The 14,580-nt window shown below is 31.6% G+C and overlaps 1 protein-coding gene across 1 annotated transcript in view; it reads left to right on the top strand.

The window, feature by feature from the left end:
• The window catches only part of LOC106458353 (myosin heavy chain, muscle-like), a 55,340-nt gene that overhangs the window by 33,852 nt on the left and 6,908 nt on the right, over positions 1 to 14,580 (top strand). Inside the window, exons 20-33 of the mRNA XM_022384538.1 lie at positions 213 to 294; positions 1,451 to 1,705; positions 3,957 to 4,085; positions 4,538 to 4,660; positions 5,376 to 5,462; positions 5,960 to 6,105; positions 6,827 to 6,917; positions 7,416 to 7,472; positions 8,028 to 8,114; positions 8,518 to 8,684; positions 9,426 to 9,504; positions 10,167 to 10,412; positions 11,754 to 11,950; positions 12,930 to 13,062. Coding sequence (XP_022240246.1) covers positions 213 to 294; positions 1,451 to 1,705; positions 3,957 to 4,085; positions 4,538 to 4,660; positions 5,376 to 5,462; positions 5,960 to 6,105; positions 6,827 to 6,917; positions 7,416 to 7,472; positions 8,028 to 8,114; positions 8,518 to 8,684; positions 9,426 to 9,504; positions 10,167 to 10,412; positions 11,754 to 11,950; positions 12,930 to 13,062 — 1,879 coding nt within the window. The remainder of the gene's footprint in view (positions 1 to 212; positions 295 to 1,450; positions 1,706 to 3,956; positions 4,086 to 4,537; positions 4,661 to 5,375; positions 5,463 to 5,959; positions 6,106 to 6,826; positions 6,918 to 7,415; positions 7,473 to 8,027; positions 8,115 to 8,517; positions 8,685 to 9,425; positions 9,505 to 10,166; positions 10,413 to 11,753; positions 11,951 to 12,929; positions 13,063 to 14,580) is intronic.

Below are 14,580 nucleotides of genomic sequence, written 5' to 3'. Positions count from 1 at the left end.
TTATAAGGTTTGACGGCACCCCCTCACGGCCCTCTTGCACCCCCGTCCCTAAATTCATATAAGGCAGACAGTAAACGAACTATTTTATCTGGATAAGTGCATTTAGGTTTTATGACTCCTGTTATTTCGAGAAATCAAGCGTGACGTGAGACACACGTCATTTTACACAGGTTAGATTATTTATTCATTCTGTAGTATTTGCTGTATTTTAGAATTGCTCTGCTGGTTATTCAGAGAAACCTCCGGAAATTTTTGCAGCTCCGCAACTGGCTGTGGTGGAAATTGTATTCCAAGGTATGCTACTTAATATACAGTTTTGTTAAAATCTGATATTATGTGTACCAAAGTAACATGTTCACACGAATCTGTTTAGATATTGTATTAAAAGGTATTTACAGTTAAGGTAAATAATTTTGTTTTAATATGATATGATAAGTGTTCTGTTAGCATGGTTATATCTATATATTTGGATGTGTTCGATATACACGACTGATTTAATTTAAGTATGGTACGAGTTTTAAACTTAGTTATGTTCAGAAACGATAGTTTATCACAGGTTTGTTTATGTAACTGTTTACCAATCATACGTTGTGTAGTTCCACTGTTGTGATTTGGCGCTTGTATTATTGCGTCAGGTTGCAATAACCTTCTAAGCTTATCTCACTGTTTTGATCGAGTATTGTTACATCATAATATATCGTAGTGTGTGGAAAGTTCCTGGCCTCAAATGGAGTATTTATAAATGCGCGTATAAAATGTAATTGAAGTAAGTTAAGTAAAAGCAAGTTAAGTTAGTAAGAGATATAATTAGATAGATCTAGACTGTGTGTTTGTGAGTTTAGCTGTAAAGAGCTTATAGTGGCGCGTTTTTTTTTGTTTTTTTAAAGTGAAATTATCACAGATTTTATTGTAATAACACAGTAGAGAAGAATACTTTGACTTGTCAATTGTGTTCTAAAGTAATTGAACAAACCTGTGTAGACTTTTGACGAAAAGAGACAATTATTTAAAGCTCTGCATACAACTGTGGTGATTAACTGTGTAACGAACATTTGTATATACATTTGATTTGTTATAATATATATATTATTTTAAAGCAAGTGTACTGTGTGATGATTGTTTATTGTTGAAATTCATCGCTAACAAGTCACAGACACCTACAATAAAAAATCCTGCCCATCCATATATATAAATGCCTGACAGGATGCTGTATTTAAAATGAGATCCAAGGTAATACATATATATCTATATACATATTACTTAGTGCTCAACTGATAGTCTTTTCATTTGAACATTTTCGATTATTTGTAACGATTTCATGCTGATCCTAATAAACTGTATTACATCAGAATCCTCAGCATAATTACAATTTGACTGAATATAACCTTCGAAGTTTAACAGTTTCTTTGTCAGTGATTAATTCTGCCATTTATGCAAAAATCGTTCACAGGTCAAGCCTCTCCTCAGCATCGCCCGAGTCGAAGATGAGCTACGAGCATTGGAAGAAAAACTTAAAAAGGAGCATGAGGCCTTTGAGAAGGAGGAGAAGCTTCGTAAGGACCTGGAAACTCAAAATGTAAAACTCCTGCAGGATAAAAACGACCTATTTCTCCAGCTCGAAGCAGAGAGGTCCCAATGTGGAGATACAGAAGAACGTCTAGCTAAAGCAATGTCTCAAAAAGGAGACCTAGAGAGTCAGTTACAGGTCAGTAAGTTATTTCAATGGTCAAATGGTTTGTGTGTAGGATTCAAAATCTCTGAATATAGGTTTCTGTATGTTCGAGTAAAAAATATCAGAGGGCAAGTAGGGCTCTGAATTTTGGAGCTGGTGAGCCAGGTTCGAATCCGTACGATACCACAAAATATTACTTAAGCTGTGGATGTATTAGAATGACAGTCAATCGCTTTCTTGGATGGTGAGTGGCAAAGTGCAGCGGACTGAGTGTCTATCCTCTGGTCAGTAGTTCAAATCAGGAACGGCGACAGATAGCCATGGTATCTTTGCAATAAATACAAAATACAAAAAATCTATCGCATGGCTTTTCTTCTTCCAAAATTATTTTTATTTTGGAAATAAAAATTATTTTATGGTTGATTTTATTCCAAACTTAATCCTATCGTGTGCGAAAATTATCTTATGACTTATATTCTTCAAAATAAATGTTATCGATCAATTTTCTGTATTCGTGTTCCATTTTGTATGAAAATGATTAACAACCTTTGTTTTTCGGAGCACCACATTAATGATTTTTGTTCTAAGTATTCCAAACACCTACTTTGAAGACTGGGAAAACATTTCATATATTTTGAATACTTCGTCTGGTGGCGTTATTGTCTAATATTAATGACATACATTATATTCAATGTAGTAACAATTCCTTTTATATATTCTCCAGCAAAGTCAGTAAAAGAACCAATTATTTCCAATTTCTTCTGCATGCTTGACTTTATGAGTGGTGAAAGTTTTTCTTGTAGGTCCTCATTTAAAGAAAAGAAAATCTGTAAAATTTCAAAAACGAAAAAAGGTAAACTAACGTTTGTAATTCCACTGTAATCTTATTTTTACCTTTTTTATTCAAGATACCGGTATCACCTTTTGCTCGGTAGCGTTATTGGGTGGTTTAGGTTTTGTTTTAAGCTAATTGAAGTATCTAATATCTGCTCTTTAAGAATATTAAAACGCATAAATGTGCTAATAACATCGCAATGTAAGTAGACAGAGAGAACTCAATTTAAATAAAAGTACTTTACAGTAATAAATGAAAATTCAGAAAATTTATAATAAATGCAATTAATCATTTTTTAGTTCAGAAATAAAGTAGCTGATATCAGTGTATAAATAGAGATTGTAATGATATGGGCATACCTGGTTTAAAGATTGATATAATTAATTTGACCCTCCATGTCCATGAACCACCTTTTACCCGAAATTTACGCTTATATTAAAAATATATGAAGTGATTTACATACAGTCGTTCCGCAGAATGCTTACTTGGCACTCTGTTTCGTTTTAGAACGTTTTATTACTTTTAAACCTGGTAAATTTGAAATATACGTAATATAATTTCCATATGAGTGGAATTAACAGAAGGAAGTGATATTGTACAGGGATTTTTTCTTTCTTACTTCTAGGCGTACTTAAGAGATGGTGTGTATCTTTTCTATAAACAATCGGGTTGGATATAATGCTATATATGGGGGCTAAACAAGTAGGACTACACGTGCCTTTTTAAGGTCCATATTTATATCTACACTTTCTTCATACGTCTTGAGATTGTGGAGGTGTCGTCTTAGTCATGAAAAAGGTTCACGTGATGAAGGTCTGGAAATAAATATTTCGCGCTTTATATAACATAAGAGGGAACTACAGGTCAACAAGTCACAAGCTTCTGTTTGTCTATAATATATAAAGTTCTAGATAATTTTGTCACTTTGTTTGCTACTCACCAAACATTACAATTTCATCCAAAGAGCGAATGTTTGTACACTGAAGCAGAAACCAGATAGACAGTGTCATAGCAAAGAGTCCTTTAAGCTAAACTCGAATTTGTTTTGGAATGCTGAAGGAGAACAATCCAAACTATAATTGTTTGTTCGCTTCTCTACAATTCAAATCGAGTCAAGTCCTTTCTTTCAATTCAGAATCTTTGGCCTGGTCTCTTTGAGAGCGGTTTTCTGATATAAAATTGCAATCAGTATTTTATTAAGTTATAATGGAAACAACTTCAGCGAATGAAAACCATTGTATTCCCACTGAAGATTTCAATAAGCTTGGAGCTAGCGATGCAAGTTTTCATAGGGAATGTATCGAAACTGATCCCAATCACGATCAAACGGAAGAATCAAATGAAGATAATCATAGTATGATAAAAGTAAAAGTCACTGATTCATTTCTAGAATCCGTCTGCAAAAGAAAAGAGCAAATTGATGTGACTAGTCTTGAATTCTATATACAGGAAATCCAAGAACGTCTAACCCATGAAGAAGACGCTCACCATCAACTGAATCAGACAAAGAAGAAACTGGAAACTGATATCGCAAGCTTAAAGAAAACAATCGAAGACCTCGAACTCGCTCTGCAAAAGGTAAATAAATGTCAATAACTTGATTGCACTTTCATTCACATAGTAACGGTTGGCTAAGTCTTTAAATTTCAATATATGTTTTAAATTATGTTTCAGTATTTCTAATATGGTGATAATGTTATAACCCATTTGAAAGATAATATATTGAAATATGTAAAATATTTTATTGTTTTATTAACCTCTTTCGTAACACACTTTGAGCAAGTAGTATAAAACCATTTAATTCATTATATTATTAGCAACTGCGGTTCAATCTAGAAACAAAGACAAAGCTATTGCTCTCCTGTTTAATATTCTACATTTGCATTCAGAACTTTCTATCCTTACAAAGCTAATAAAAGCATGCATGTTTTCTCATTTTAGCTTTTACACATTGAATAATGTAAATAACTTATAGAGCAGACATTTAAGTAATACATCTTGGTTAGTGAGTTTGTGTCATTTCAATGTAGGCCGAACAAGACAAAGCCACAAAGGACCACCAGATTCGCAACCTAAATGATGAGATCGCTCATCAGGATGAACTTATCCAGAAGCTCACCAAAGAGAAAAAGCACCTACAGGAAGTAAACCAGGTTAGTTTATTTCATAAATTTAAGAATAGTAAATATATGGATTAGGTTCATGTGTTTAATATCAACAGCAAACTGATTCAGGCTCATCTACTTAGCATCAATAACAACCTCATTTACGTTTATGTATTTAACACGAACAATAATATGAATCAGATTCGTGTGCTTAATAACATTGACAATAATTTTATTCAGGTTCATGTACTCTACATTAATAAACACCGAATCATGACGTTGCAAAACAAACGAGTATAATGTTTGAACAGTTCATCAAATTATGCATTGAACAAATAGGAAACAATTCATATATTCATTGCATTTCGTAGTGACAGCATCAATCAGTTCCAAACAAGGCTATAAAACTGATGAAAACACCCAAATTAATATTCGTTTTCCTTTACTTAATGTTATAATCACACCTCGTAAGTGATTCATATCTTCGTAAACTAGCTTTTTAATTTGATATGGCTCGGTAATGATATTGTTGTTTTTTCATGTAAAAGGTAAAATATAGACAATATGCCAACTAAACCAATGTGTAATTTCATCATTTTGTAATTGTAAGCCGACATTCATTAATGTGTATGCTATATGTTTGTATTCGATATTTATGGATATAAATTATTGCTGTTTTCTCAATGATTAATCGTTTAAAATATATGTTTTTACTCTTAAAAAGGAAAAAAAATGTTTTATCATTCATTTGGGTAACTTCTAGAAAACATCCGAGGATCTTCAAGCTTCTGAAGATAAGGTCAACCACTTAACCAAAGTGAAGGTCAAACTGGAACAAACTCTTGACGAGGTACTGAAGATATGTTTTCTTTGTGACATTTTTGAACGATAAGTTATATGAGAATCATACTCTTTTTATTTAAAAAAACTCATTAGTTACTAAGATTATGGAAAAGTCAGAAAATGATAAGCCAAGCAATTTATCTTGTATATTTCCCGTGATTGTTGAAACTATTTATAAGGAATTTTTTTCGTTTACAAAAAAATTTAAAAATTGATAAAAAAAGAACAATTTTCAACCTAATATTAAAAAGTTAGTTTCCACATAAACGTGATACGCAGAATACTCAAGGCAGTATAATAACTTCATTAAACATTTTAAACCTATTTTTGGAAAGTAATATATATATATATATATATAATGATTGTTAGTGCATAGTTCGGTTTCATATGAGTTTTGTTTCACTAACCAGTATAATCTTCAAATGAAACTTTCTGGTCTTTCGCTAAATTTTCCAAAGATTCATTTGATTGTTACATTTAAGCTTCTAACATTGACTCTCACAGCTAGAGGACAACCTCGAACGGGAAAAGAAGCAAAGAGGAGATCTTGAGAAGACCAAGAGAAAGGTCGAAGGGGACCTGAAGCTCGCTCAAGAAGCAGTAGCAGACCTAGAAAAGAACAAAAAAGAACTAGAACAAGGCCTTCAGAGGTTGGTCTTAAAACATTTGTGGTCAGTAATATGCCATTTGCTATACTTTTGACTCTAATTTACTCACCTAATGCTCTTACAAGAAACGCTATAACGCTTTTGAAGATCCAGGTATTTGGTTTTCACAAAACAAAACTTTATTTCTTTTTACATTTGGGCGTTAAAAACATTCAAGCCTTGTTCATCCTCTGGATTGGATGATTCACTGTTGAAGAATATCTAGGATGTTTCTTTCCACTGCCGTCAAGCAAAATTTTAAACACTTTTTTTTTGTTTTACTTTGATTTGATCAGTTTGGCGAGCCATAAAATTGGATAAAATTTTTCACTTAGCAGACTAAGAAAACACGGTTTACATAACTGGAACTTGTAATAGGTTCAATACGAACATTATGACAGGAAGTGTAATTATTTTCTCCAAAATATAATATTTTTCTTATAGTGCTATTCAGAATGCATCAAAAAAGGAAATACCGTAGAAAAAGGAATTTTTCGCTGTTACAGACTTGCATATAATTTGCGTATTTCAGAAAGCTTGTTAATCTACTTTGCTTGAAATCAAAGTATTTTATTTGTATAAGAATAATGAACCTTATGCCTATATTTTCAAATAGTTAACAGGAAAAGAATTGATAAAAAGTCCGGTAAAATTGTTTATTTATTGATTTTTCTATCTAACAAACTTTTAAAAAAAATTTCTTGATTTTCATTACGACATTCAGAAAGGATAAGGAAATGGCCAGTCTTGCTGCCAAACTAGAAGACGAGCAAAGTTTAGTAGCCAAGCTGCAGAAACAAATCAAGGAACTCCAGGTAGGTGGCGCTTCTAATTATTCTATTTTGTTGTATATATATATTATTATTATTATATATTTTTTAACAGATTACTATTTCACGTTCTACAAGATCAATAACAAAAATACAATACTGAATATCTGTGTAACTACAGTAGTCATGTTAGATGCGTTGAGTATTAAGAAGTTTAAGGGCACTTAATCTTCTATAAACATTGGTTTCACGCTCTGTTTATAATAGCAGTCAGTTTTAGAAAGGAATGTGGCCAACTCACAACTGAGAACGTTTTGCTAACGAAGAACTGGTTATGTTTTTTTTTAACAGGATGTCACGTAGACATGTCATCCAACATATTTTCTTTCTAAAACTCTCATGACTGACCTGTATTAGTTAAATGTAGATGAATAAATATTTAATTTTTTTATATTTCGGAAGTGATTATAATGATAAAAAAGACGAGCCTTTTCCATAGAATTTTAGATTTTAGTAGAGATGTAATTAGTTTTCATTCTACAGTCTAGAATTGAGGAACTTGAGGAAGAACTAGAAGCTGAAAGACAAGCTAGAGCTAAGGTGAGAGAATAACTATTCAAATCTAACTATTCTATGTTTTATGTTTCATCAATTATGCAGTCGACGTATCGCATGTAAGCTACATTCTTAATTATAAAAAAAATAGCTTAAACAATTAAATCCGGTTTGAAATCAGAAAAGAGCAGTAAATGTTCCTAAATTATATTTCTGTAAGTGGAAGGAATATATAGATGTGAATTAGGGTATGTTTCTATTTACGTCAATTGTTTATAACGATTTACATATAAAACAGAATTGAAACTAGTTTTGATTGAGCTACCAGGGAACAAAATTCAGCAGATAAATAACATTTCTAAATTTTATGACTTTGTAGTAATCATAATAAAACAGGGAAATACCGGGAACTTATTTTATTTTTAAAGTAATCGATTTTAGACATATTTTTAATTTGACTCTTTTGTTTTACGAAATTATTTTAATTGTAGATATAGCTGAATGTCAGGGTCAATAAAGCTTTATTTTTCTTTAATTTAAGCGGAAAATTTTGTCTACAGAGAATCAACTGATGTTTCTTATTTATTTCCATCTGTTTAGGCTGAAAAACAAAGGACTGATCTTGCGCGAGAGCTTGAAGAACTTAGTGAGAGACTAGACGAAGCAGGTGGAGCCACTTCGGCACAGGTTAATTTCATAGGTTGCATTTCTCTGAAAAGTGAAGTAAAGAAACATAATTATGAATGTTTATGTTTTGTAAATTATTAAGATCGATAAATAAATCATTTGATCTTTCTTCAAGAATTACTTCTATTCTCATTGTTCATAAAGTCTTGTAACACTTAAGTTATATTAATCATTAATCGAGTTTCGTAAAAATAATCAAGCAGTTTTATAAGTCCTTCGGCATGTTACAACTAATTTTGAACGTATTGTGCAACACATCACTCGTTACTCATCTAAAATAGAATTGCGTGTAACTTATCATTAAATATATATTATTATGTAACTGGCTTGTCTTGTTTCGAGAAGCTACTACTGAACATTTTTTGCTCTTCAACAACCTTATATTTTTTTTCATCCTGAACAGATTGAATTAAACAAGCGAAGAGAAGCTGAACTGTCTAAACTCAAACGAGACTTGGAAGAAAGCAACCTACAACATGACCAGGTTCTCTCCAACCTAAGGAAGAAGCACAACGATGTTGTTGCTGAGCTCAGTGAACAGTTGGATCAGCTCAACAAACATAAAGCTCGGTAAGACGTCATCAAACCATCATCATTTTTATAATACTGATTCTATAATTCATAACAGCTCATCCTGCTAAATATAATATAGCCTATTACGTGCATCCAAAAACCAATCATTTAACAAACTTCATTAATATTACTAGCAATTTATTATTCACATGTTAACTTAGTAGTCAGTAGTAATGTAAGAGATTTATTATAATTTATTAACTTAGTAGTCAGTAGTAATGTAAGAGATTTATTATAATTTATTAACTTAGTAGTCACTAGTAATGTAAGAGATTTATTATAATTTATTAACTTAGTAGTCAGTAGTAATGTAAGAGATTTATTATAATTTATTAACTTAGTAGTCAGTAATAATGTAAGAGATTTATTATAATTTATTAACTTAGTAGTCAGTAATAATGTAAGATATTTATTATAATTTATTAACTTAGTAGTCAGTAGTAATGTAAGAGATTTATTATAATTTATTAACTTAGTAGTCACTAGTAATGTAAGTAATATAATCTTGCATAGTGGAATTTGCTTTAGGTATTTTAGCATTTCTGTGTGTGTGTGACAGAAAATTTATAGTATTCAGATGATTTTTTATCCAATGGTCTCTTCAGATCAGAAACTGTTCTCCTATCACAAAACTACCTTCTATATACTAAAGCCCAAAATATTAGTTTCATGGTTTTTTCTCTAACATGTTCGTTTATATTGTTTCCGGTATTTCTGACCTGGCTTTTAATTTTATAGAATCGACAAAGAGAAAGCTCAAATGAAGGGTGAACTCGATGACTTGCGATCTAGCTTGGACCACGTTAATAAGGAGAAGGTAAAGTTCAATTGCATGGTTGTATACAACCATTGGATGACCGTGTGAGAAGGTCACCTGTCTCAAAAAGTATGAAAAGTTAATCCAACCTAAGCTCTGTTAGAATAGATTAGACATCTTGAGGTTATACATGGACCAAGTTTTCTTTCGGATCTTACTCCTCTGTATTCCAATGTGTTGAGGTTAGAGTAAATCCTTAACAATAAAATCAGATGTTTCTTTTTCTCAATATTTTCTGAAGTTACACGTTCATCACTTTGAAAAAAAACGAATTTTGGACACACACACACACACACACACATATATATAGGTATATTACATATTAATTTCTGTAAAACCAGAAACATCATTTTATCACTAAAACATCTGTATTATGACATAAAAATTCTCATAAAAACAGAGTCAAATCTAAGAATCTGTTGATTTTATTATATTTGTATTCGATCATTTCTATTCCATATATGGAGTAATATGAGAAATAAATAGATCTTGATCAACATAAACAATAATAATATTAAACAACGTCTTTTTTAGTTCTTCAGTCTTACGATGACAAGTCACCTCGGTTACCTTTGTGTAACCGTTATAAGTTAATGAAAATACACGGAATTATGTTCTTAATTCGTTTTATTCGTGAATATTTTATATTTTATCACTATTAGGCCAACTCAGAAAAGAATTCCAAACAAATGGAGATTCAACTTCAAGATCTTCAACATAAGCTGGACGAGGCCAATCGTTCACTGGGAGATTATGATGCCAATAAGAAGAAGCTGTCCAATGAGAACTCTGACCTCCAACGACAACTAGAAGATGCTGAATCTCAGGTCGCTCAACTGAGTAAAATGAAGCTGTCCTTTTTGACCCATCTAGACGAAGCCAAGAGAACAGCTGACGAAGAAAGCAGAGTACGGTTTCATTCAATTTCAAATATACATAATTTATGACAATAGGAGCTCGCTCATTAAGGTCAATATTTATATTTTTCTTTTTCCTATCTTTTAACATTTGTGGAAGAGAAATATTTGAAAATGAATGTTAAAAGTAATCATCTTCTATACGTAATAACGAGGTTCAACTCTTAAGGTACAGCCTTACTGGCGGCTCTACAGTAAGTCTGCGGACTTATAACACAAAAATTTTGGTTTTGATTCTTTCGGTGTTAAGAACATAGACTGCCCATTTTGTAGCTTTGCACTTCACAGCAAAACGAATAACAGAACAACTTTGTGTGCAAAAAACAAATAATAAATACATTATATAAATATATGAGTAAATAAAATAATTTTCGCCAGTCTAAGTCTAGATAACATTAGGTAATTAATTATGTCTTATTTTCTTAAACAGCTTTAAATCTTTCTTTTAGTGAACTCGGATATTGAACGAATAACAGAGTTATTACTTTCGTACTTACTGCAAACGGTAAAGATAGCTAAAAGGTTGTTAATGTGTAAAACTTCCTGAATGGCTTATGATTCTTTACTTAAAATGCATTATCAATGTGCTGTGATATTTCTCACACCTTTCACATGAAAAACTGATTGACATAAATAGTTTCGTCTCACCATATTGAAGACCTACTCGCATTTCACTTAGTATAACGTTTTACAAGTATGGGCGTAAGTCAGTAATAATAAAAATGTCCATGTGTCAGAAATTTCATATTAGAACTACAATATACTTAGTCTGGTATTCAAAAAGCTTATTATTATTGATTCTAAATCAATCACAACTATGTACGTTTTGTAGGCTAGCCAATGATTAAAAAGAGTTTCTGCAGAATCTGTAAAAAAAATACACGTGACAGACTAAACTGAATCCATCAAAAAAGACTCTTTAGCTAACCTATCAGATCATCCAGATACAGTATTTACCCATCTGATGAGAAATGACAGAAGAATATCTTGAAAAATAAGGGTTAATTAATTTTACAATGAAGAAGAGTTTCGGCTGTTAATGTAAACTGGCATACTTATTTATCGTTATAGAGTGATAACTTAAACTATTATATAGCAGTTTTAGTTGGGTTTTTTTCACTTAGTTACAATCAGAAATCAAATACATTGATATAGATAGGGAGAGATTTAAAATTAAAAGTATATTAATTTTTCTATTTGACGGTTACAATTGACTTGAAAATAGCTAGTACAATCTATTAGGAAGCAAGTCGACGATTATCAAACAAGCTAAGGCTTTTAATCGAATTACATACCTTAAATCTGTATCAACCGTTCTGAATTTTCACCCAGGAACGTGCAGCAATAGCTGGAAAATTCAGAAATTTAGAACATGACATGGACGGATTGAGAGAACAGTTAGAAGAGGAACAAGAAGGGAAGGCTGACCTCCAGCGACTGCTCAGCAAAGCCAATGCTGAGGCTCAACTATGGCGGTCCAAGTACGAGAGTGAAGGCTTAGCTAGAGTTGAGGAACTGGAAGATGCAAAGTACGGATACAATTGTCTTCATTGTACTTTACTGTTACGTCATGAGTTTTCACCTAACATTAAGACACTTATACGGTTTTAATGACAAAACACAACGAAATTCCTTTTGTAGCAGAAACATAGACACTCATTGACAAATAAAGATTTATGAATGAATTTTCGAAATTGTACATTTTATGTTCAAAAGATTAAAGGTTTTGGCCAATTGTCAAGGTCTCAAATCTTATCGAAAATATTTTGTAAACAAACAAACAATATATACACTTTCTAGACGGCCACACAAAAAAATTATTCTGACACCACAAAAAAGTTACTGTAGTTTTCTTCCACAACAACCCGATAACATGTTTTAAAATATACAGGAAAATAATATTATTTTGAAAGTTACTTCTGAAATAAAGTTACCAATTAATTAATTATTTTGGAGAGTAGCTTCGTATAGTCAAACACCTACAATGAAATCACACCATCAACAGATTCACTAAGATAGAGAGACTAAGTTTCTTTTAAACCCTAAACAACAAAGGAAATTCTAGAAAACTTGGTAACAATCAGAGAATAATCCTGTATACAACAGAATAATCCTGTATACAACAATGTTAAAATTCTGTTTCTTTCCGAGTAGCAGAATTGATCAATAATGGAATATGCCACTTAGCTAACTAAAGACAATCCTTGATATTCAACATAATTCAAAGTTTACAGAAGAACGAAGCATAATGTTGACTCTATGTTTAAATGAAGAAATATATATTCACGCAGTCACGTTTTAGATTCCGAGAAATAAAATAAAAATATTGATCATTTTAACACCATACATTATTTCCTCCAAATTATCTTTAGTTCAAATATTTCAAACCATACGTTCATGCGTCATATATATATATATTTTTTTAATGTTTGTGCTATAATAATTTGTATCCTTTAATAATATTTAAACACTTTTGATTATATAAAAAATGTGAATATCTCCTTTTAGACGGAAACTCCAAGCCAAACTGGAAGAGACTGAACAGAATGTAGAACAGATGAATGTGAAGTGTAGCGGGTTGGAGAAGGTCAAATCTCGATTACAAGGAGAAATTGAAGACATGGCCATCGAAGTTGATAGAGTAAATATATATTTCATGGCAATTACTCTAAAGTATTTAAAATTAATCACTATTTTCGTTACTCTGATGAAGTTTATAACTATTTGGTTTTAAATGGATTTTATTTGTTTGTTGATTTCGCGCAAAGCTACTCTAGGGCTATCTGCGCTAGCCATTCTTAATTCTGAAGTGATAGACTATAGGAAATACACCTAGTCAACACCACTCACTGCTAACTCTTGAACTACGGAACGGTTTACACAATCTGGCTAATAAATCTGATGATTTATTTAACTGGGGTTCGTGTTACTTCTTAGTCCAGTATAAACGTTTATCATTACATATTAATTAATTACAGTTAGTCTGTTTTTACGTGATGTCCCCTTGTAGATCAGCGGTAAAATCCGGGCTTCGATTCCCCGCGGTGTACAGAACACAGATAACCCTTTGTGTAACTTTGTGTTAAAAAATAACAACAACCACAATTCCACATGATTTTCTACTTATAAGGTATCAGATAAAAATTAATTTGAAACGAAACACTAAATTGGTAAGCCTATGTTTATTGATCAACATTTAATATTCAACTTTGGCTTAAATATAATACAAACAACTAGTTAGAAATAATAGAATAACTAAAGAAAATAATTGTTAACCTTCTAAAATTTTATTTCTAAAGTCAGTGGAAAAAAATCCTACAAAATGGCCGCTTCATTGGCTCAGCCGTAAATATGAAAGCTTAGAGCGCTAAAATTCGGGTTGCGATACCCGTGGTGGGCACAACACAGATAGCATACTGTGTAGCTTTGTGCTTAACAACAATAAAAGACAAATAAACAAGCGAAATGGTCATGCACAGCTCTCTTGATAAACGAAAAAAATTCAACCTCAGTATAATGAGTATGCATTAAGAAATTAGGATAATCCTGAAATAGTGTTTCTTTTTGCACTTTAAAGGGAGCGTACTTGAGTTAGCAAAATGTGCAATATTAAAGTAAACAATGAAACAGCGAGTAGTAATCTTCAACAGCACATCCGAGATTTCTTCTGATCCCAATGTCTTATACAGATAAATCTGAGATGAAAAAGGTTATGTGACAACAACTGAAAAATGCCTAAATATATATATACAGTTAGTAGTAGCAAACGATTTTACATCATTAAAATTCGTTAGACCTCATTTGTGTTCTTGAAAGTTAAAAACACCCATATTTGTGATGTATACGATATTAAAAGAAGTAAAATTACAACAGGTTGTAATGAAATTATCTTAAAATTGTAAATAATGAAAATGGAGAACAATTAACCTAATATACATAGTGTAAATGTACACAGCGTGGTCACAAGTAAATAGACACCACCTTTTCAGAAAAGATAAAAATTTTCAGTCATATTCACATGAATTGATATATTTATAATTTAATTAATAACTAGTAGATCTTCCTTTCGCTCCGTGGAGTTCGTTGATCCTTTGGGGCATCGTGAGAATCATCTCGTCAATTTTAAATTGTGGGATTTTCGCCCACTCTTGCTTCAAAA

Source organism: Limulus polyphemus, unplaced genomic scaffold, assembly GCF_000517525.1.
Source record: "Limulus polyphemus unplaced genomic scaffold, Limulus_polyphemus-2.1.2 Scaffold450, whole genome shotgun sequence".
NCBI lineage: Eukaryota > Metazoa > Arthropoda > Merostomata > Xiphosura > Limulidae > Limulus > Limulus polyphemus.
This window is presented reverse-complemented; position numbering and strand designations above follow the sequence as displayed.